This window comes from Cyprinodon tularosa, unplaced genomic scaffold (assembly GCF_016077235.1).
Source record: "Cyprinodon tularosa strain WSP-4 unplaced genomic scaffold, ASM1607723v1 ctg84, whole genome shotgun sequence".
Taxonomy (NCBI): Eukaryota; Metazoa; Chordata; class Actinopteri; order Cyprinodontiformes; family Cyprinodontidae; genus Cyprinodon; species Cyprinodon tularosa.
The window spans coordinates 3,974,253-3,998,557 of NW_024039607.1; the positions used below are offsets into that span (position 1 = coordinate 3,974,253).

Below are 24,305 nucleotides of genomic sequence, written 5' to 3' on the forward strand. Positions count from 1 at the left end.
CCAATATTTCTTAAAATTAATTTTAAAATTTAATTGATGGACTTTTAAGAAAGAAATTCTCTCATCTATCAATGGTCACAGTACTACTGCCATTTCTGGTTTTCGAAAAAGCTGTGTTTGTTATCTACCAAATATAACACAGCTCTTTTAATGATGTTTTAATCTGTTTAATCCACAGATTTTGTCATGGGGTCATTAGGTAACCTATCTTTGGCAACTCCAAGATAGGCCCATGTGTTCTCTTGGTCAGTAGTATTTTTGACCTTGGTACCCTCCATTTAAACCATTTTTGCCTAGATTGTTGAATAATTAACACTAACCAAACAAATGAGGTCTTTAGTGTTTTATATACTTCACCATAATTTATTGTTTTTCCCTTTCATTGTAAATGTCTTCTACTATGGTTTAGTAGTCATCCCAGAGCCATAGAAATTGGCCTATTACCCTTTTCTAGACTGATAGATATTGTTGATATTGTTTTTATCCTCCTTTTGATTTTGCTGTAGGGAGGCATGATGTTTTGCTTTCTATGCATTTTAACATGTGCAGTGTTGTCAGACAGGTTCTGTTTAAGAGAGTTCTTAATTGTTGAGGTCTGGCACTAATCTGGCCAAGTAATGGGTTATGAAACTGATCTCCTCTTTCTAAAGAATATTTTTAGTCACAGTTAATTTATGATTGAACAGTATGGATAGCTTTTTTCCCCTAATAAATGCAATCAATTCAAATTGTCCTTTATGTATTACTCAAATATCTTCCTACGATACAAAAAAGGGTTTGATGTAAGACATTAAATAAAAGTATAAAATGTAGTAGAATCCAGTATCTCAGGATGTCAGGATGACAGTCAACAGGCCCTGTCTGGGCCACGAATTGCCAGTCAGAATGTTTTAACTTCTCTTCAAACAATTTTAGGGCACTGTTATAAATTAAGCAAGCTTACGTATTATATAATCGTCTTTAATTGTTTTTTAATTTGGTACAAGTTGATAGCTCACATTTTTTTCAGCTTAATATTAAGTGGCATCCGACAGCCAATTTATTGTAGGTTTACAAACCAGTGGGTTGCATTCCAGTTGCACAGACTGTCGGTGTATTATGATGCTATGAAGAGTATCATTGTAGCCCCGAGCGATGGACAAGCCTTCTTCCAGCTCTGTGACAAAGGCGTCTGTGAGGTCATGACCAAGGCCAAGACTATCAGTACCATTAGTCTAGCTGGGTAACACTATAACAACGGGCCCTGTCAAATAATGGTGTCAACGGTGGGATTGTTTAGCTTCATTTGTGTAAGGAATGTCACTTGTTTAATGGTGACTTGTCGCTGTCTATAGACTCAGTAGGTTAGATTCTGCCATGTTTGTCTGTCTTTTGTGCTGTTGCATTTCCTTTTTTATTGTTTTTTCTTTCCTTTGGCAACCGGTATGAGAATTCATGGATTTTACTTTCTATCAGTCCTCCAAAGTCACAAAGGTCTCTTGTGAGAGGTAGATAACCCAACGACAAAGGTGTGGGTAAAGATACTGTAGTTTTTTCCCCTCTCACTAAACACTTGCACTTCATTAAAAACTGTAGTGTTTAATGTTTTTGTTTTAATCAAAGTTCTGGCATCAAAATTAAACTTTGCATTTAAATAATTTTTTTTCCTGTGTCTTAAACATTTTCAAAAATAGTTGTTAATACTTCAGAAATCAAGACAGCTGTTAAACTACATCTGACATAACAGGTTAGCAACTTAAAATAATTTCTCCTATTTCTGTGCTGATATTAATGAATTTACTTTCGATTTATTGTGATTTTATATCTTTATAAACTCCAAAGGCAGAACCTTTGCTGCTGTCTCCCTTAGACTGTAAGACTGTGGACTGAATGAACATGTCAGCTGAAAAAAGATATCAACTACTTAAAATGACTTCAATATCCATAAATCTGATTCACTGGCTACAAAATATTTAATCAGTCTTGTAACATATCTATACAATTATTTCAATCTTAAGGTGGGTGCAGACTTTTACAGTAAGTTAATAACCCCCATTAAAAAATAAATAAATTAAACCATATGTGCAAACTTTCTACTGTTCAGTGGCAAATTGGTTACTGAGGAACAGTTCATTACATTTTCCTGAAAGGAAATTATTAGACTAAAGTGTTTGATATCTGCAGATTCTAAACTTCAGAACTTCAGTCTGTCAATGTCTATAAGGTAAAGCATATATATCAAGGATCAGTGGAAAAGGCTAACTACCAGTGCTTTATTTCAAGGTGATGTAACTGAGCTCATAATAAAGGTTAGAACAAACATTTATTATAACCAGAGTTCAAACCCAGATGATCTGAACTAGAACTGACCTTTTTGAGCTTTCCAAGTGCTCTGAATTGCTCCTCCAGTGAGGCTTACTCCTCCACCTGTACAAGGTTACTCTCAACTGTTCAAGCATTTATAGGTAGCATTTTGACAACACAGAAGATTTGCTATACGGACATTGAATTAGACAACTTTGAATAGGGTTGGGAATTGAAAAGATTTTCACGATTCCGATTCCCTTTTCGATTCTATGAAACGATTCGATTCTTTATCGATTCTTTTTTCGATTCCAATTTGGGGGAAAAAGGAGAACAAACAGTTTCATTATCAGCATCAACTTTGTTTACTTAACTATTGCACAATCTTACAAACTCAACAAGATCAAGATGTCCACAGGAAATGTGAAACTGGAGTAACATCTGTGTTTAAATGAAAAATGAATACAAGAACAAACTTAATAACCAACAATGTCTAATAACAAATGATGGGAAAATAACCTATTTTAAATAACAAAAAATACTAATTATAAAACAGTAGTAGGGAAAATTAACAGTTCTTTTGCAGAAAGATGAGCATATCTGCTTTTTCTGGAAGGATACAGGATCTTTCAGAGCTTATGGTGTCTCCAGCGGTGGAGAATACCCTCTCAGATGGGGTGGAGGAAGCCTGCACACAGAGGTAGTTTTCAGCCAGTCCAGATAGCAAGGGCAGCGTATCTTGCTTGTTCCACCACCACAGTGTGGCGCTATCCCTGCAGGGGATGGAGGGCAAGCTTTTACAGAGCTGGATTTCCTGATCTACCCTCTGGGCTAAGAAAAGACGGGGCTTTGATTCACAAAGTGACCGCAGCTCGTTGTCTTCCTCCTCGAATAGTTCTTCCAACTTGCGTAACTTGCGTAACGTACGTAAAAACGTGACGTAAGTCGTGCTCCCCAGAGCCGGCGCTCTAGGCTCTGGTGCTGCGGGAATCGAAAAAAGAATCGTTCAGCGAGCTGCGAAACGATGCCATGGAATCGGAAAATACGGAACCGGTTCTTAACAGGAACCGGTTTTCGATTCCCATCCCTAACTTTGAACGCTACAAAGGACCAATAGTTGTACCTCTCTAATGCGAGTTTCACTCGTGTAAATCTTCACTCATTTAAGATTTTACCCACATTTCTGTATATCTTTAACCAAATTTATGGTCTTTTTACAGTTTTTTTGGCTCATTCAAAGTATTTTTCTGATTTTTTTAAATACCGTATTTTCACGACCATAAGGCGCACCGTACTAAAAGGCGCACTCTTAGTTATGTGTCCCATTTCTGTATTTAACACACACATAAGGCGCACCGGACTATAGGGCGCGTTTTTTATATACAGGTACATGTCCTCTACTACCTTTAAATATCACTACTGCGTATTTAAAAATACAGCGGGGGCAAAACTGAGTATGACTGTGCTTTATTCATGTATTTATTAAAAAGTATTAATCAAACCTGGCAGCTGACCATGAGACAGACACATCGCAGGTGACAGAGCTGTGATCACTCCTAAATTAACTTAAAATCCTGAAACCTGCCGACGGAATATGTTCGCTTTTATTACCGGTATCCTGGTGCCTGCAGTTAAAATTATTTAGATGAAAAACACCTGCCAGCCACCGCGTGAACCTGGAGGCTGCCCAGCCTAGCTGCTGATGAAAGGATTTCTCCTGTCGGCGCACCGCTGCTATGTGGGAGTCTGAGCGCCTCCGACAGAAATAGATAATCTGGATGAACTGACTGCAATTATTAAGTTTTCAGGTGGACTTTCTCACTTAAAAACATAATAAAACTACTTAATTCCCGCTGATCACAGCAAATATAGCTGCAAGATTTAGATTATTTAGATGAAAAAACACCTGCCAGCCACCGCGGTGAAGAGGAGGAGACGCGCCCAGAGGCTGCTGTTGAATTAAGTTTTCAGGTAGAAAAATAGAGCGGGAGCAAAACTGAGTATGATTGTGCTTTATTCATGTATTTATTACAAAGTATTAATCAAACCCATCAAAGTCATCATCCTCTGTTTTTGAATTAAACAGCTGCGCTAAATCAGACATGCCAATTTCCCCTTCTTCGCTGTCAGTCACTTTCCGTGCAGCGCAGCTCCTCAGAAATAATGCCGGCTTTTGCAAAAGCTTGAAGAACAGAGCCAGCAGACACGTTAGTCCATCTACAATCCATCCGCAAACGGTGGCGTAACTTGCCCGGCGCTGCCTTCCACTTATCCTGAAACTGTGGTCTCCGTCGGTCATCCATCGCTCCCACGCCGCTCGCAGCCTTACTTTGAACGGCCGCTTCACACCGATGTCGAGCGGTTGAAGTTCCTTTGTCAGACCCCCGGGATAACGGCGAGCACAGTATCCATTTGATTCACCTTTTTTTTTCACATCGGCTGTGAGATGGGCACGCAGCGATGGTGATGCGTGGAAAAAACCACCTGGTCTCCTCACATAGGCTACACCTCCCTCAGCCATGCTTTCATCATCTCCTCATCAATCCAGCCTTTTTCATTTGCGTTCATATGTCATCAGAGCGCTGTGTCTGTCTCGCTGTCAGCTCCCAGATCAGCTTCTCTGATTGGTTGATGCGGCGAGTCCAGCAGCAAGACTTCAATTTTTCCATCTCGAGCAGCAGCAGCGCGTTGGCAGATGCTTAAACGCTCCTGCTGCTCAAAACGCGCTGCAGGACCTTTTGCTGCGCCTATACGCGCGTCAACCATTGACTTTGCATGTAAACTCGCTGCTTCTCCTGCACCTGCTGGGTCCGGTTCACACCGATGTCGAGCGGTTGAACAGCGAGCACAGGGTTAATTTGTTTCCCCATGTTTTTCACATCAGCTGTGAGATGGGCACCCATGGAGTCACATATTAACAGCGATGGTGATGAGTGGAAAAAAAAAAAACACCTGGTCTCCTTACATTCAGCCACTCTTTTATCATCTCCTCAATGGGGTGGTCTCAAAAGTCGCAGTTACAACACACATAGGGCGCACCGCACCATAGGGCGCACCGCACATTTTGAGGGAAAAAAAAGACGTTTAAGTGCGCCTTATAGTCGTGAAAATACGGTAACATTGATTCAGGATTGAACCATAAAATGACTTGATAAATCTTTTGATAGAAATAGGATTTCATCATTCACCCACCTCAGACATTCCCCCTTCTTGTGTCCTTCTGTACATTTTTTATGAAAGATGCTTTGCTTTGGTTCACCTATAAAATCCAACTGACCAACTGAAGGAAAGTATTAACTAGAAATCTCAAATGGTTTTGATGGTTTCTTCTAAATAGACTTGAATTATGATATTGAATATTTTTCTTTCTTTCATGCCATTTTTTATGTCAGCCCTATTGTGGTGCTTTAAAAATAAAGGGTCCTTAAATGCCAGAGTCTTGTTTTAAAGATTATTTCCAAGGCTAGTTTCAGAACAGCTGGAAATTTGTTATGCTGGGTCTGCTGCTACACCCTACCCTCAGAGTTTTTACACTTCCTTTTACTGACTTGCTTTTGCGCTTTGCTCTGCTCCTCTGGTCAGAGTATTGCCCCCCGCCCCCCATCTCCCACCACCGCTACATCACATCTTTCTTCATCTTGGAACAGTAAATGTTAAGATCCAGGAGTGGATCAATGGCTCTTATCCTTTGATGTGCTGAGACGCATTACGAGAGGTGAGTTCTAATTGGAGCAGAGAGTTGAGGATCGATGTTGGCTGTAATTGCTTGACACAGGGATGGGTGTGAGACTTTATTATCATTAATATTTAGACATAATGTGGGAGGACTCAGCCCAGGCTAAATGTACAACAGCCGTGCAGACCTTTGATCTCTGGAGCTAAGCAGATCGATCAAATTTGAGAAGTGGTCGAAGGAAGAGAGATGGCGGAAATGGCCAGCTGAATGCACAAACTGGTCTGGCCTACACCTCAGATTTCATTATGTTTCTTCAAATTCTACCCTTCTTTAAATCTGCCAGGGCTGTAGCTCTTAGGGAGGAGATAAATGAGGATTATTTATTTTATAATTTCAAAATAAGGGTTGTAAACTCAGAATTATTGTCAGTAATTGACAATGCCGCACTCACCCTGGCTTTTCTCTTTTTATTTACTATTAGTAGTTGAAGGTCAAATTTGGATCTAGTGGTTTAGGGTGGCAAAGATGAAGAAACGCTTGTGATTATGTGTTTGACAGGGTCTATTGTTTGGGGATTGTAATCAAATATTTTGCAGCAAGAGTTGTTATTGGAATCAGAGTGCTATCTTGGTGTCACTAAACACGAGAAAATGTTACCTAATATTTTGGAAAACAGAGAGAAGACACTTATGGAACACTCACACTACCACCATGGCCAAAGGGAGCAGAGAAGATCCCCATAGAGGAGACTGAGGGCACGCTGAAACTGTGACTCTTTTATTTGTTCTCCCAGTGCTGTCTCTGCCTCTCTTTTTGTCTCAAAATCGTTCCCCAAGCATTGATACCTTATCATTGTACTTAGCAGAAAGATCAGTAACAGTTTGAACAAAAACAGGTGTGTTCGCTTTCACGTGTGTGACCTGCTCTCTGTTATTGGGCAGACTAGGGAGAATCCCTTTGTTTACCAGGTCAGTGAGAACGCTGATTCTACAGCGAGCTTGTAAATTAAACTGTAACACGGGGGAATTACCCGGATTGTGACCGAGGACGTGGCCCTAAACCAACTAGTAGACCACTAAAAGTATCAAGTAGCCTAGGGTCTCCCAATTAAATGTACCTAGGTAAGTCTGGCTTAGAAATGAGGAAACAGATTTAGTATACAAATTATATATTTTATTTATGGATTATTTTACAATTGGAAGACAACTTTATTATTCTATTTTAAAATCCAATAAGGCACAAGAACCCGTGACAGAAGAAGCAATCTGAGACTCTAGAAAACACTGCAAACCACGTTAGTAGCACACAAGATCAAACAAGATTATATTAATTTAGAAGAACACGAATCTCACGTTGCGTCCTATAGAGCTGCGCCCAATCAGCTTATTAATAAAATAAATAAATGGTCGTTCTGGTTCTGTAGTGCCCGTGCTGCAACTCTAGCTCCAGAGAAAACCTTTTACCAAGAGCATAACAAAAAAAAGGGGTCTCAATGGTGAGAGCATAATAAAAAAAGGGGTCTCAATGGTGAGAGCATAATAAAAAAGGGGTCTCAATGGTGAGAGCATAATAAAAAAGGGGTCTCAATGGTGAGAGCATAATAAGCAACAGCAGCAATCTGTAACAACCAAAAAAACAATAAAGTGTCTGCGGACCATTATACAGGAAATACAGAAATAAAAGAAAACAATGTACCTTCATCAGCCTCAGACAGGGATATATGCAGACGCTTCCATGAAAACTTTTCCAGCAGTGCAGTACCAAGATCCAAATTCTGTGTAGCAGCACGGCTCCCAATGCTCAGAAGAATCTACTGCACACCAAACTAAGCCGACTCTCATAGCTTGCTTGCACACCTGGTGCCTATATACGCTAATGAGCCTGTCAATTCTGTAAAGCAGACGTGAAGGTAAAGAAACGGAGCTGTGATGTGTTCAAGGACCCAAAACGGGTGGGAATTTACACCCACTAGACCACCCGGTTACATCCTACCCCCCCTCTGTGGATCGGTGGCCCAACGATAAAGACTAGGACCAAGGCCGAAAAATGGCTGTAGCCAAGCTGCTGGCACCAGGGATCAGAGAAGCAGCAGCCCCACTATCTTCATTCCTTGCAGGTACTGGGAGACGATGGGGATTGGAGTGTTTTCCAGCAGTTTTACGAGTTGATCTTCTAGGCCCAACCCTACTGCTTTGAGAGGTTTGTGGAGACTGTGGCACTTCAACAGGCGTCCGAACTGTAGGGATATCTGATGGTTCTTGTACCAATGGCATGGCTGCATTACTGCCAGTCTCTCGGAGCACCAACCAAGATCCAGACGCCACATCATCCTCATCAATGTTCTCCTCAGGTGCCTGCTGTGACCAATCATTGCAGGTCTCCGTGATCGACAGGGCAGGCTTTATAGAGGTACGATGTACTTGTCTAACCAGATGGAGCTTGTCAACAGGAGCAATTGAATAGACCACACCGTCGGAACTTGGTGCTTTCACGACCTGGTACACCGTGGAGCCCCATGCATCCTGGATCTTTCGGCGCCCTGGGCCAACATCACGCAGATACACTCTTTGCCCAACTTCCAGTGGCTCGCAGGTGACCTTTTCATCATGTCTCACTTTTCTCCTGTGGGCTGCCAACTCCACTCTGCCTTTAACAACGTCAATGGCCATATTTAGACGCCTCCTGTGCTCTGCCACCCAATCACAAATTTTAGATCCTGTGGGCTCAGGAAGATGGCCAAGCAGAAAGTCCACTGGCAGGTGGGGCTCTTGTCCAAACATGAGGAAGTGAGGTGATTCACCAGTCGACTGATGGGCAGTGGTGTTGTAATAGAAGACAAGCTGTGGGAGATGTTCTGGCCAATTTCGTTTTTCCTCTGGTGCTAGGGAACGAAGCAGATTGAACATAGTTCGATTGAACCTTTCACATTGTCCATTTCCCTGTGGATGGTAGGGTGTAGTGCGACTCTTCTGCACTCCATACAACTCACATAGCTGTTGTACCAGGACACTTTCAAAGTTCCTCCCCTGATCCGAGTGGATACGGGCCGGCACCCCAAAACGGTAGAACCACTCACGAACCAGAACCTTTGCCACAGTTGTTGCTTTCTGATCACGTGTTGGGACAGCTTGGGTGAACTTTGAAAATACATCTGTCATCACCATCACCAGCTCCCTTCCATCACGGGCTGGTTCCAGAAGTGTGAAATCAATGGCCAACAGCTGATTTGGTCTTGAAGCGAGAAGGTGACCCATAGGGGCTCGAACTCTTGGCTGGGTGTTCTTAGCAAGGGTACACCTCTCACACTGTTCGCACCAATCCTTTACATCTTTGTCCACTCCCGGCCAGAAACATCTCTGCTTCACCACATTAATCGTCCTCTCGACCCCCTGGTGGCCATGATGTTGATGAAGCTCCTGCAACACCTCTGTTTTTAAACTCTGTGGGAGAAGAACCTGAAAAACTTCTTCTCCACCATCTGGTCTCCACGTGCGCCGGTACAAGACGCCTTCCTTCTGGACAATTCGGTCCCACTGTTTCAGAAGTCCACGTGCGCCTGGCCCCAAACGCTCCTTTTCAGCCCGGCTCGGCACCCTTTGTTGCTGCCAAAAGTCCAGGAAGGCTGAAATGGCTGGATCAGCTCCTTGAAGTATGCACAGATCTTCTCTGCTGCGAGATGGAAGGGCAATAATTGCCAACTGGGCTGCATCCTCCTGTAGCCCACCAGCCCTCTCACAGATTTCTGGAACTGCTGTCCCAGGGAGGTGGTGCTGTAGTTGTATTCGGTCCCCATTTATTGATTGTCTTGAGAGGGCATCAGCATTCTTATTCACACGACCTGGACGATACCTGACTGTATAGTCAAATGCAGAAAGTTCAGCAACCCACCGATGCTCCGTGGCCCCCAGTTTGGCAGTGTCCAAATGGCTCAATGGGTTATTGTCAGTCCAGACGACACATCGGTGGCCCCACAGGTACTCTTTGAACTTTTCAGTCATGGCCCACTTCATGGCCAACATCTCAAGTTTCATGGAGCTGTAACTTTTCTCAGCAGCATGCAAGCTGCGGCTGGCATATGCAATTGGTCGTACCCGTCCACTCTGCTCCTGCGACAGCACGGCTCCCAACCCACTGTGGCTGGCGTCTACCTCTAAAATGAAGGGCAATGAGAAATCAGCAAAAGCAAGAGTGGGAGCACTTACAAGCTTGGCCTTTAGTTCCTGGAAGCTCCTTTCACAGTCTTCTGACCACGCTCCTTCCAATAGTTTCCCTTGTCCTCGACGCGTCTTTGAGGCAGGATGTCTGGAAACAAGGCGATGAAGGGGGCCAGCCAATTGAGAGAATCCTTCAACAAACCTCCGGTAATAATTGGCAAACCCAAGGAAGGACCGGAGCTCTGAGACATTGGTAGGGTGAGGCCAGTTTGACACTGCTGCGATCTTGCCTGGATCTGTGGCCACACCGTCCTCAGAGATGCAATGTCCCAGGTACTGAACCTGCTTTTTGAAGAAGTCACATTTCTCCAACTTGACCTTCAGTCCTTCTTGTTTTAGACGACTTAACACCACCTCGAGCCGTGCCAGGTGTTGATCAACACTGGAAGAGAACACAACAATATCATCCAGGTATAACAAGAGTGACTGACCATGCTGAGCCCCAAACATCCTCTCCATCAAACGTTGAAAAGTTCCTGGTGCATTGCACAACCCGAATGGCATTCGATTGAATTCAAAGAGGCCAAACGGCGTGCAGAAGGCAGTTTTTGGGCGATCATTTTCTGCAACTGGAACCTGGTTATAACCACAAGCCAGGTCCATGGTTGTGAACCAACGAGCACCCGATAGAGAGTCCAATGTTTCTTCTATTCGAGGCAATGGGAAAGCATCCTTTCTGGTCTTTTTATTGAGCTGTCTGTAGTCCACACAAAGGCGAAGACTGCCGTCCTTCTTTCGAACCAGGACAATTGGCGAGGCATAAGGGCTACTGCTTTCACGAATGACCTGGGTTGCCAGCAGCTGGTTAATATGTGACTTAACTGCTTCGTACTCAGATGGAGGGATACGCCGATACCGCTGCCGTACAGGAACAGTGTCTAACAGTGGGATGGTATGCTCGATCAAGTTGGTAACCCCAAGGTCGCCATCAAAAGCAGAGAACACAGACTCGTATTTTAGCAATAACGCTCTCACTTTATGCTGCTCTTCCCTATCCAGCATAGAGAGATTAAGTGACGTTATCTTTTCTCCAACCGACCCAGTCTGAGCAGTATGAGATCTGACTGCAGCCACAACTTGCTCCTGTACACAAGGGACTTCCTGCAATTCTGACGGTAAGCTGACCACTTCTACAGGGGACACGACACCCAAAGCACAACGGGGTTTTAGTGAAACGGTACATACCCCTACATTCACCACAGGGACATAAACAGTGCCCCTAAAAACCTGTAGAAGGGAAGGAGACACCAACAAACCCTCAGGTAAGCCAAACCTATCTAACGGCTCAATTAATGCGCCCCCAGCCTGCGTCAACATGGCTGAACAAGTGGCAGGTACAAATTTAGTAGTGCCTGCAGGGACCACAACAGGTCTTCTACCACGAAGCTTTGCAACACTGGTTTGAATTTGGTCTTTTTGACTCTCAGCCTGTTGACATAGCTGAAAGGCAGGAAGCCAGGAAGTAGGGGCCCCCAAAACAGAAGTGAGTTTAAACAAATCAGGGCCATGCTGGTCAAATAGCTGAAGATAATGGGCTTTTATTATATTCATCCCAATTATGCCTGGTACCTGGGGTAACTTTGCTTGGCATGGAGGGTCCCTAACAACAAGGATCCCTCTTCTGGGGATGACTACCCCACACACCTCAATATCAGGCTCAAGATAGCCCAAGTAAGGGATACTCAACCCATTTGCTGCTCTCAACTCCAACCAATGGCATGCCTTTAGCTTATCTGGAAAATGCTTTTTAAAGAAACTCTCTGAAATGGTAGAAACCATAGACCCAGTGTCAAGAATACATTGTACTGGAACTCCAGATAGTTTCACAGTAACTTCAGGGCAAGGTGCAATTAAACACTCAGCCACCTCATCCATTTGAGGACCCTCTGAGCCTGGACCACCCCCTCCTAATGTCTGGCTCCTAACACTAGGGGGAGTTAGTTTCCCTGCAACTGAGAACTAGTGGTGGCTTGGACCTGAGGGGTACCACTGGCACACGGGGGCTTAAAACGGCCACGAACTGTACAATACCGAGCAATGTGGCCTGGCTGCTGACATTTGTGACATATCACACTACTAGGACTGAGAGGCCTAGCCACCGAAACCTGCTGCATAGCTGCAAGACATTGAGTAATCTGATCCAACTGTTCCTGCTGTTTTTGCACAATTGAATTAAGAGTAGCAAGTTGAGAAGCAACACAACTGGAAGGAGGGTCAGTTAAGGAAGGGGGCACACTGGCACTCTGTACAGCACAAAAGGAGGGGACCACCCTACTTTTATTTTCCACCCCACCCTCACGCTCCCACATAATGGCCTCCGCTCTAACCTCAAGTAATGTACACCTTGGATTATCACGAGCATAACGTTTTAGCTCTCTACGCAGGTCAGAACTACTAACATTCTGAATAAATTGATCACGAAGTAAAATGTCTGCATTTAACACAGCATGGGGAGCACTAGATTTAACTTTGTCCATTAAGCAAAACAATGAATGAGAGAATTCCTGCAAAGATTCACCATCTAACTGTCTCCGTGAAAAGAAGTCCTCCTGTAATGAGACATACGACTGTTGGCAACCATACAGTTCCTTTAAAATGGTGAAAACAGTTTCTGGATCCTCACGTTCAGATGATGACCTATATTTGATCTCATCTCGAGCTTCCCCTTCAAGATGGTCAAAAATGAAAGCAGCCTGATCTGTGGGTCCAACATGGCGGACTCGCATACTGGTGCGAACCTCTTCTATCCAGTCCTCCACCCCAACACCATGAGTTCCTCTGAAGATTGGACATTTTCTCTCTCTTGGTAGGTAGATTATGCGATCAGCCCCCCTGTTCGTCGGAGTGCCACTTGTACTTGGGCCAGCTTGTACATCATCCTGTCGATTTGAACTTGCTAATGCAGAATCCCTCTCCTGCTGCAGACGGCTCCTTTCGGCCTCCAACTGCTGGACTCGAACACGGAGTTCTTGAAGTTCCTCATCCATCGCACCAGGAAATGATGATCCTTGGTCACAGCTTCGTCTATCCAGCTAGGTCCCACGATGTGCTTACTGTTGCACTATTATGCTCTCACCCAAAAAAAAAAATCTATAAGGATCTCTACTAGAGCACCACAGAACCAGCACAATTAAAATCAAGAGAAGAAAGAAGAGGAAAAAAAAAAGGATCTATACACACAAACACTATCTGTTCCAACTGCCAGATCCTACCAGCAACGCCAGAAAATTGTAACACGGGGGAATTACCCGGATTGTGACCGAGGACGTGGCCCTAAACCAACTAGTAGACCACTAAAAGTATCAAGTAGCCTAGGGTCTCCCAATTAAATGTACCTAGGTAAGTCTGGCTTAGAAATGAGGAAACAGATTTAGTATACAAATTATATATTTTATTTATGGATTATTTTACAATTGGAAGACAACTTTATTATTCTATTTTAAAATCCAATAAGGCACAAGAACCCGTGACAGAAGAAGCAATCTGAGACTCTAGAAAACACTGCAAACCACGTTAGTAGCACACAAGATCAAACAAGATTATATTAATTTAGAAGAACACGAATCTCACGTTGCGTCCTATAGAGCTGCGCCCAATCAGCTTATTAATAAAATAAATAAATGGTCGTTCTGGTTCTGTAGTGCCCGTGCTGCAACTCTAGCTCCAGAGAAAACCTTTTACCAAGAGCATAACAAAAAAAAGGGGTCTCAATGGTGAGAGCATAATAAAAAAAGGGGTCTCAATGGTGAGAGCATAATAAAAAAGGGGTCTCAATGGTGAGAGCATAATAAAAAAGGGGTCTCAATGGTGAGAGCATAATAAGCAACAGCAGCAATCTGTAACAACCAAAAAAACAATAAAGTGTCTGCGGACCATTATACAGGAAATACAGAAATAAAAGAAAACAATGTACCTTCATCAGCCTCAGACAGGGATATATGCAGACGCTTCCATGAAAACTTTTCCAGCAGTGCAGTACCAAGATCCAAATTCTGTGTAGCAGCACGGCTCCCAATGCTCAGAAGAATCTACTGCACACCAAACTAAGCCGACTCTCATAGCTTGCTTGCACACCTGGTGCCTATATACGCTAATGAGCCTGTCAATTCTGTAAAGCAGACGTGAAGGTAAAGAAACGGAGCTGTGATGTGTTCAAGGACCCAAAACGGGTGGGAATTTACACCCACTAGACCACCCGGTTACAAAACTAAACTTAACTTCTTTATAAAATAACTCTAAAGGCTTGAACAAACCAGACAAGATTGTGCATCTAATCTAACAGAAAATATCATGTTTCTGACAGCAAGCGAGGCACAGTGGCATGGTAAAACATCAGCTTTGGGGAAAATAAAAATTAAGATCTCGGAATCACATGGTGAACCAGCCAGATTTCGGCCTGTTTGGAAGCACAACGCATACAGTATATAGCCAGCAGGGCAAACTCGGACATAATAGATCAATGAAACACTTCAAGAAATTCAATTCAGTTTATTTATATAGCGCGAATTCACAACACAAGTCATCTCAAGGCACTTTATAGTTCAACCAGATCATACAGTCAAATTGATTCAAAGTTTTCTATCTAAGGAAAACCAGTTGATTGCATTGACTCATTGACTCAAATACAATCCCTCTGTAAACTGTCTACTTTAGCCATGACCGAAGCTCGGGAAGACAAAAAGCAGATACAGTGACATGGCAATCTTTCTTGATGTAAATTTAAAAAAAATATTTAAAAAAACAATGGGGGACACGCGTAGCTGATCATGTTATCTTAATTAAATTGAAGGAAAATTAACTTTAACAGACCTTACATAGAGCTCTCAGAGTCACTTTATGACTTGCCTCGCCAAGTTATAAACTACTCCAGTCTTTGTTTTAGCTATGTGTTCCTTGTTTTGTATTTTCCATTGAACTTATATTAGAATATTTTATCTGTTCTGTTTTTGTTTTGTCTGACCTTTCAGAATTTGACTTGTTTCTATGCAGGACATTGTGGGGAAACCGAGACAGTTGTAAATTGCAGCACAGCCATGCATAGATGGGGATCTAATCAGCCTATGCATTGTAGAGGCCTTTTTTTTTTTTTCACACGGCAGCCAATGGGAAATGAGGATACCACGTCAGATCTTACAGAGGCTCCCTCGAGCATCTCGATGGGCTTTTTCACTGTACCGGTGCTTCATCTGGACTAACACAAGAACATTTTATTTACTAGTTTATATCAATTTACTGATTTGGTTTTCCACAGCCATTAAGCTATACCATTCATTTGCTATATATATCTTAAAGTAATGTTCAAATTCTAACGTTTGTAAAGTAATTCAGTGCTTAGGTATAGTGGAAAACAAATATATCAGCGCGTTTTAAAACAGTTAGCTGATAGCCCAACAGCTTTGCTTCCACAAGCAGACCATTATGACTGTTGCTATAAGGTTCTGCTTGATACTTGTATACTAAACCTTTATTGAACATTATTTGGGGAGTAAAATAGGGAGATTCCTCTATTTTTAGACATGTTTATCTGGTCACCAAAGGAACTAATTCCAAACATTTCAAACAAAATTAAATCATGACTCTAAAGCATTAAACAAATGTAAATTTCTTCAGACCACCAGCAACTAACAAAAGATACTACCTTTTTATGCACACATGTATGAACTTAAATGTGTCTGCTAGTTTGCTGTGTAAGGCTCTTTCTCCCTGTTAATATTTGTCTGATAAAAAGATACGACTACTAGCTCAGAGGTTAATGAAAGAAATACTGTAACTTGGTTAGAATGTGTCTTTGAGGTGGAAAATCACATCAGTAACGTTTTCTCTGTGTAAATTTACCAATACCATCATTATAAAAAGAGTAAATATCTGAGACAATTAGCTTATGTTCCAAAAATTCTCTGCTGAAACCCAGGAAATATATATATATATATATATATATATATATATATATATATATATATATATATATATATATATATATATATATATATATATATATATATATATATACTATTTATGTACAAATGCCTATACAAATCTAATGCTTTAAATTTCAGTTTGCTGTAGAGTGTGTTAGAGAACTTTCTTTTAGCATCCAGCCCCTAGTGATCACAATTCATATTGCACCTCAGAGCCCAGGCTCCTGTGCAGTCTTCGACCAAACAGACAAAAGCTGATTATACTGTTTAGATAATAAACTTCACAACTCCTGCTCCCGTCTCTGGCTTGGCAACCCGTCATTATTGTTGTGTGACCAACACTGGCTCTTGTTCTCTATAGTCATGTCTTTCCCTCTTTCCATTCCTGTCTTCATCGCTGACACTACAGTACATGCCTCAAACAACAGAGCCATTGTGAGAGTTTGAGGTTGTGAAACAAATAGGCCATTATGCTACATTTTGATAATTTTACAAGGTTTAGCCAAGTTGATTAAAATATATTTGTATATCTGATGCAGCACAAATGTAAATATCTGTGAGTTAGAAAATAATTAAAGTTCTTTTGAATTAATTTTAGTTTGTTTTGATGAATGTGGCTATCTGCTAATAAAAATCTGAAGGTTTTATGGCCAGGGCTACTTTTGAGGATATTCATCTAAACTGAAGTACACTTGTATTAGTGGATTCTATTCTATTCTAATAGCATCCCATCGATAATATATATGAAATAATTTAAGGGGAAAACTATTATTTTCATTGTAGCCTGTTATATTAATTACTTTATCATTAGCATTGATATAATTTGTCTTTCTTCTTCAAATGTGTCCCTTTTTGAAGTCCATGTTTAGCATAATTTAAAGGCTTCCTTTATCATGAACAGTGAAGTTTGCTCAGCTAAAAGTAAGTTTGTCTTGTGTGTTTGTGTATAATTTTTGAAGAGGACTTGTGTATTAGTATTTATTTTGGCTGTGAGAGTTGTCTCATGCCTGAGCCTGTGTGGATGAGGGAATGAGATGGGAATTAGATGAAGAGGAGCTTTCGCACTCACAGGCGTCCCCATCTGTTCGCCTGAGCTTAATTTTTCCTGCATGTGAAGACACAGGGAAAAAAAGCAAAGGAAAGCAACTGTACTCATCCCCTGTCCCAGAGTTATTTCTGTAACATTAAAAGACTGCCACCAGCATGCTCAAGATTATTGCCATGTAAATAGTGGCACTTGGCTCGATTCCCCACTAATGAATGTCATTTACTCTTTTAAACAAGGATTAATTATCGACAGAGGACCCTTCTCTCCTCCCACAGGGAGCATGTCGCAATTAGCTGCCAAAGCATGACTGCTAACATTTTTGTTTTTATAATGTATCTATATGTAGGCATATGCTCCTGTGACGAAAACCCTTCCAATTAACTGCCTGCAGTTTAAAACTTAGAGATTTGAAAAGAGGCAGCTGATGTCAGAATAATACCTTTGCTTAAGTTGTGCATAAAGGCTTATGTTCCATGTTGGCACTGGACATTGTTGTGAAAGGAAAAAGAGACAGTCGTTCTACTTTGGAGTTAGCCTCTTGGATGCAAAATAAGGCTGAAAAAACAAACACAAGCCTCAAATTAGATTTTCCAAAACATAGCATTCCCTCTCATTTTACACACCACTGTGGCCTGCAGACGAGAATAGAATAACCACTGAAATCCGCCTGAGGAATCGATTGGCATAGTCACAGGAACTCTTGACAAGGAAGAGATCTCTTCATTCAACTTCATAACGTCTTTATAAATCAAGCTAGTTTTTTTTAACCTTTCTCCACCGTCAAATCTACCTCTTTTCTAGCTTTTGTTCTTGCAGAAGTTCTTTTTAAGCTCCTTGCTCTCATTCTCGCATTGTAGGGTTATTTCTGTTCCAAGTGGGAGTGTTTCAAGTTTTAACCTACTTCATGAGCCGAGTTTAGTGAAACACAAGGCCGGGGATGCAGCGTTTAGAGAATTTTGGTCAATTTTCAGTCACGGATTTTGCAATGCTTTGACCTTTGGATACCAATTTTATCCCACATCTCTGTACGTTACATAAACACAACATTTAAAACCTTTTGCACTAATACAGTAAAATCCCTCAGCTTATGGAGCAGAGGAACACTGTGTATACAAATACATCTCGATGCAGATTATACCTTAACCAGCTGCTTTATTTAATAATTAAACATTTAGAAGGGCAATGTAAATGGTAATGTTCACTTTTTAAGAAATATATTTACAAAGCTCGGTTTTGATTTTTTTTTTCTTTTTCATTTACTTGCCACTTACCGTAACTATAGATAGATCTTAGAGAGTAAGGTGACCACATAAAACTATAGAGCGCACCTATACGTCGCGCCCACTATGTTTTTTAAAAGCTGGAAACTTGCATATATACGCCGCACTGGGCTAAATGCCGCTGCTATCTACTTAACTGTCTCCCACCAAACCTGTAGGGGGAGCTCTACAAATCACCATCAATTAAAGACAGAAACAAATCAGCTGCTAGTAAATTAAAGGGAAATTGACAAAAGTAATAATAAATGAAAAATAATTTAAAAACTGGAAATTATGACATTGATTTTGAATATACAGTACAGACCAAAAGTTTGGACACACCTTCTCATTCAAAGAGTTTTCTTTATTTTCATGACTATGAAAACAAAAACCGTCAAGTGCTATCTGGTACGGTGGCTGAGAAGTGCAAAACACATTTACAATTCAAAAACACATTAACAAATAAAAAACAAAATAACATTTGAAGAAACAAAATTATATTTTGTGAAACAAATGTATTTTTGAAAAAAAAGTTTAAATTTTTAAAAACAAATTTACATTTTAGCAAACAAATCTACATTAACAAATAAACAAAATAACATTTGAAGAAACAAAATTATATTTTATGAAACAAATGTATTTTTGAAAAAAAAAGTTTAAATTTTTAAAAACACATTTACAATTCAAAAACACATTAACAAATAAAAAACAAAATAACATTTGAAGAAACAAAATTTTATTTTATGAAACAATTTATTTTTGAAAAAAAAAGTTTACATTTTTAAAAACACATTTACATTTAAGGAAACACATTCACATTTTAAATAAGTTAGATTTTAGGTGAGAGAAAGTTTAATTTTAGAGAAAAAAAAATACATTATAGGGAAACAAATTTACATCTAAAAAAAAATTGACCGTTCGGAAACACTTGTACAAGTGCAAAGACAAAACTGCAAGTGGCAAAACACATTTACATAGCCAAAAACAAATTAACAGAAGACGGCTACACGGAAAGGGAATGTCCCAGTGGCCGGATGTGACGTCACGATTACCCTGACTTGTAGTACAAACAGCTCAATCTGTAGTCCTCCTGCTTCACGTGAAAAGTCAGCGGCGATTTTAGATGGAAAGAATTGCACTGAAGCTGTTTTTCTTAAGTTTACGCTAACCGAACAATGTTTTCAGCCAATTTACACCATTTTGTTCTTCGTGCGGACGGTCTCTGGAACTTTTACGGGACACGGACCAGGTGGCAGGACCAAGCAGCAGGGCCGGGCGTATTACTGGCCGGAGCCACTATTATTTTGTCATGTAGTTTTTTAATTACTTTTCTTTGGTATTTAATTATTTTTTGGGTATTTTTCCTGTCGTTTTTCGGCAAATGCCTTATTTATAGTACTTCTAACTAGATTGTTTTATATAGATATATATATATATATATATATAGGCTATATATTGTGATGTTATCGCTTAATAACCTGTATTAAAATGTATTCTTTATGGGTTTCTTTTTATTGTGATGTTATTGCTTAATAAACTGCATTAAAACTTTTATAATGTCACATTTACTTGATGGAACGGAGTACTTTATCTGCGAATAAGTGGCCTCGGCCGGCAGCAGCCACCATCGGCCTCTCCGATGGCAGGCTCTGCCGGCAGCGGGCAACAACGGCCACTCCGATGGCAGGCTCTGCCGCAGCCACTGCCACGAATTGAGCTCGGCCCTGCTGCTTGGTCCTGCCACCTTGTACCGTGTCCCGTAAAAGTTCCAGAGACCGTCCGCACGAAGAACAAAATGGTGTAAATTGGCTGAAAACATTGTTCGGTTAGCGTAAACTTAAGAAAAACGGCTTCAGTGCAATTCTTTCCATCTAAAATCGCCGCTGACTTTTCACGTGAAGCAGGAGGACTACAGATTGAGCTGTTTGTACTACAAGTCAGGGTAATCGTGACGTCACATCCGGCCACTGGGACATTCCCTTTCCGTGTAGCCGTCTTTTGTTAATTTGTTTTTGGCTATGTAAATGTGTTTTGCCACTTGCAGTTTTGTCTTTGCACTTGTACAAGTGTTTCCGAACGGTCAATTTTTTTTTTGATGTAAATTTGTTTCCCTATAATGTATTTTTTTTTTCTCTAAAATTAAACTTTCTCTCACCTAAAATCTAACTTATTTAAAATGTGAATTTGTTTCCTAAAATGTAAATTTTTTTTTAAAAATTTAAACTTTTTTTTTCAAAAATACATTTGTTTCATAAAATATAATTTTGTTTCTTAAAATGTTATTTTGTTTATTTGTTAATGTAAATTTGTTTGCTAAAATGTAAATGTGTTTTTAAAAATGTTAACTTTTTTTTCAAAAATACATTTGTTTCATAAAATATAATTTTGTTTCTTCAAATGTTATTTTGTTTTTTATTTGTTAATGTGTTTTTGAATTGTAAATGTGTTTTGCACTTCTCAGCCACCGTAATCTGGGGTGCTATCTAGCAATGTGGGGTTTAGGATCTTGCTCAGAGAATCAGAGTGGCATTCTGTGGTAGTCCGTTTTGAACTCACAACGTACGAATTCCAAGCTCTATGCACTAACCATTAGGCCACCACTCCTCTTAAAGGTATACTATGCAACCGGTGTTGATTTTCCAGCGAGGCTCCCCCCAGAGGGCGAAAGTAAAAGTGCACTGTCGTAAATATGCTCAGCTGTTCTCCTGGTTTCTCCGTCAAGCCAGGCACGGTTATTTTGAGCTTAGCAGACAGGCGAACGCAACGAATGACTAACACAGTGAAAGTATGAACATGCACACAGAGAGAGAGAAACCATTCCAATGTTACTTACAATCGCATCAGCAGAAACGCGAGGTCCGCGTCAGCCTTGCAGCCTTCTTTTTATTTTAGCTCTCGCCATTCGGAAAAAGCGAGACTCCTCTCTCTGTCCGGAGCCCTTTTCCTCTTTCTTGCCTGCTCCGACATGGGCTTTCGCTGTTTTCACGCTGGTTCCGCCATGATAACTGCAGAAAGATCGCCACTGTGCTAGCAACGAGCATGCTTTTAACTGGGGCGTGTAGCAGTTCTCGCCGTAAAGCAAGACCGACTCTCGCGGGACTTCTGAGCCTGTGGGTGCGGGCCGAGGGCTCCTGCAATTGCAAGTGCGGTATTTCCCCCACAGACCACCAGGGCGGCCGAGAATACCTTTGTTCAACCTGAAATGACTCATTTAATCATCCAAAACGTTATGGAACACATTAATTAACTGAAAAATGTTGCATAGTGTGCCTTTAATCTGGAAGAGGTGGCGGTTACATTGGGATAGCATCATCTTGTTTTTGGTTTTTTTCCACTTCCTTTCTGTTTTATGAGCAGCTTTGATTTCTTCTTACTGACTGCCCCCCCTAAATATCTCCATCAAGCTCAGAGACACTAATAGACTGTTTGTGTTTGGGCCTAAACAAGAAATTTCCAGTTTCCTGAGTGCATCTATGTGACACTGATCATATGAAGTACACTACAAGCATGTATATACTTTAAAGGGAAATGGACTTCTCATTTATACACATTGGCTGAACTGATGATATAACTCCCAGAACATCAGGTAAACAACAGAGAGGTCTCATGTTTTCACTGTGAAGAAAACAGTCTTAAATCGTGTTAAAAACTAAAACCTTACAACGTCAGCACTCATGAAAACTATTTTCATTTCCCTCTCCTTACTTTCCTTCCATCTTTCTGTCAGTGTCAGGGTGAGGGGCATGCTCCAGGCTGTTGCAGGTTTAGCAGATTCTGAGGAGCACAGGAATAATTTGAGATCGACTCTGTTTCATCATCCTCTGCTGTCAGAAGTTTGTTTCTGAAGCAAGAGCCTGAACATTTGCTTCCTTGGATGATGTGTCACAAGTGGCACTTTGTTGTGCAGTTGCATTTGTCTTTGGCAGGTTTTACACAGTAAATATGAACAGGAATGCACAGCGATAGAGTGAGAAAAAAGGCTGTTTCTGCTCTCACAGCTTATTTTATTTTGTGTTTGATTTCTTTTTTACTTTTGGATATTTTCTTATCATACAATAGCCCATATCATTTCAGCTTTTTCTCATATTTTTGTTTTATTGATCCTATATTATAACAATGTATATATGTATATAGCTATATACTATATAGTATTTTGTTTGTTTTATATTGTATATAACTATAGATCCTGTATTTTGTGTTTGTGTGTGTATATATATATATATATATATATACATTATTTTTTTATTTTTTTGCCTGCACCATCAACAGCAAGTCAAATTCCTTGTAAGTGCAAACCTACTTGACAATAAACATGATTCTGATTCTGAAGTGACCATATGTGCATTAAGTGCAAAATTCAAACCCATTTTCAAGAAGCAAATGTGACAAACAATTTAGATAATTTTCCTAGTTCATCTTTATTTCCTGGACTCAGGGATGTAGGGAACAAAAATAGTTTTGACAGATCACAATTGCAGAATTGCAGCAAAGATTAATCTTGCAAATCCAAAGTTTCCATTCAAAATTTTGATATTTAATATATATTTAAGCTAAAAAGTTTGGATGCAAGTAAAAAAAAAATGGTTTTGCTGTCTCACAAAATGATTCCAGGTGTGTTTGCATAAATCAAAGAATGAATGAATATTTTTAAATAGAACTCCTGCCTTAGTAGGAGTAATGTAGATGTGCAAAGTATTAGACAGCTCTGAAAATATCAGGAAATGTGAAATTAAAACCCGTTGGCCATAACAGAAACATGAAAGCAGATCCTCATTGGATCTTTCAGGAGTATAATCATAGTATAAAGTATTTACAGCAATGTGCTTTTACATTTGGTACCATTTAACATTGAAAATGAATGTTGCAACTTTTACTAATACATTTTTACTTCCACTGAACTTTCCTTTGATATGTTTGGATTTAATACTGAAATTATAGCCTCTTTAGCAATGGTCTTTAATGCTAAGATCAACAGATGGATGGAGTCACAGTAAAGATACAATCCTAATGCAATGAGTACATTTTTCTTGTATTTTCAAGCCATATTTGTAGTTTAATATTTTCTATCTATTGTAGGTTTAAACTGCTTTAACAGGTTTTCATCCCATGATGTACCTCTGTAGTTCAGAGGGGAACATGTGCAAGTTGATATGAAGCAGTAAAAAACGTTTTTAAAGTGCCCGTGTTAGCAAGGAGTAAGTGAATAAACAGATAAACAACCAGCAGCTTTTGCAGATCGAGTCCCTCTGGCTGTGGGCCAAACAGGTACTACCTGCGGCATACTTTTGAAAGGGCCATAGAAAGCAAAAGCTGCCTCAGAAGTCAGACAGTCTGCACATTTCTGCTGCTGATGGCATACCAGGGGCGCCATTTTCCTCCTTGAGACAGACAAGCCAGAAGATCTGATTGGCCTACCGCCAGTACTCACTCACAAAGGCTCCTTTGACAGCAGGTCAGCCGGTTAACCAAGCAGTAGGCAGAGGGAGACAGCTGGGGGGGGGAAAAAACACTTCTGTACTCTTTTGCTGGATGATTAAAGAGTTCTATAGAATTTATAAGATGCATCATATTCTTGTCAAAAATTTTAAAGCAAACATGTACATTAGTGTCCCTGCAAACTCTGCTGGCCACTCATCCTCAGACATAGGTCTGAGGGAGTGCTGCTGTGTAAACTTGACCCATGCTTGTACATTTTCACTCTGGCCTTACATCTTTGTAGCCATCTGTAGACTTTAAGTCTGCCAACAGAATACCATAAGTATGTAAAATAAACATCTACTAGGTCTGTCAAAAATCTTTAATACTTCCCCTCCTCCCTAAAACAGTCCCTGCATCTGTGATAGTGGTAAAAACTTTTGTATTTTTTTTACAATAGCGTTTTGTAGATTGATAATAAATTGTAATTTG

General features: G+C 40.5%; 2 protein-coding genes across 5 annotated transcripts in view; one reads left to right on the plus strand and one right to left on the minus strand.

Annotated features, from left to right (window-relative positions):
• The window catches only part of vti1a (vesicle transport through interaction with t-SNAREs 1A), a 180,396-nt gene that overhangs the window by 128,973 nt on the left and 27,118 nt on the right, over window positions 1–24,305 (plus strand). The window lies entirely within an intron of this gene.
• On the minus strand, window positions 7,740–13,513 carry LOC119774915. Its single transcript, XM_038272649.1, has 3 exons — window positions 12,797–13,513; window positions 12,711–12,722; window positions 7,740–8,345 (listed from the first exon to the last, which is right to left on the minus strand). Exons 1-3 carry the CDS (start codon window positions 13,158–13,160, stop codon window positions 7,987–7,989), a joined length of 735 nt encoding a protein of 244 aa, XP_038128577.1. The 5' UTR covers window positions 13,161–13,513; the 3' UTR covers window positions 7,740–7,986.

Bases quoted from the DNA above. Each gene is read 5' to 3' on its own strand.
- LOC119774915 (XM_038272649.1), bottom strand. From the start codon at position 13,160: ATGGATGAGGAACTTCAAGAACTCCGTGTTCGAGTCCAGCAGTTGGAG.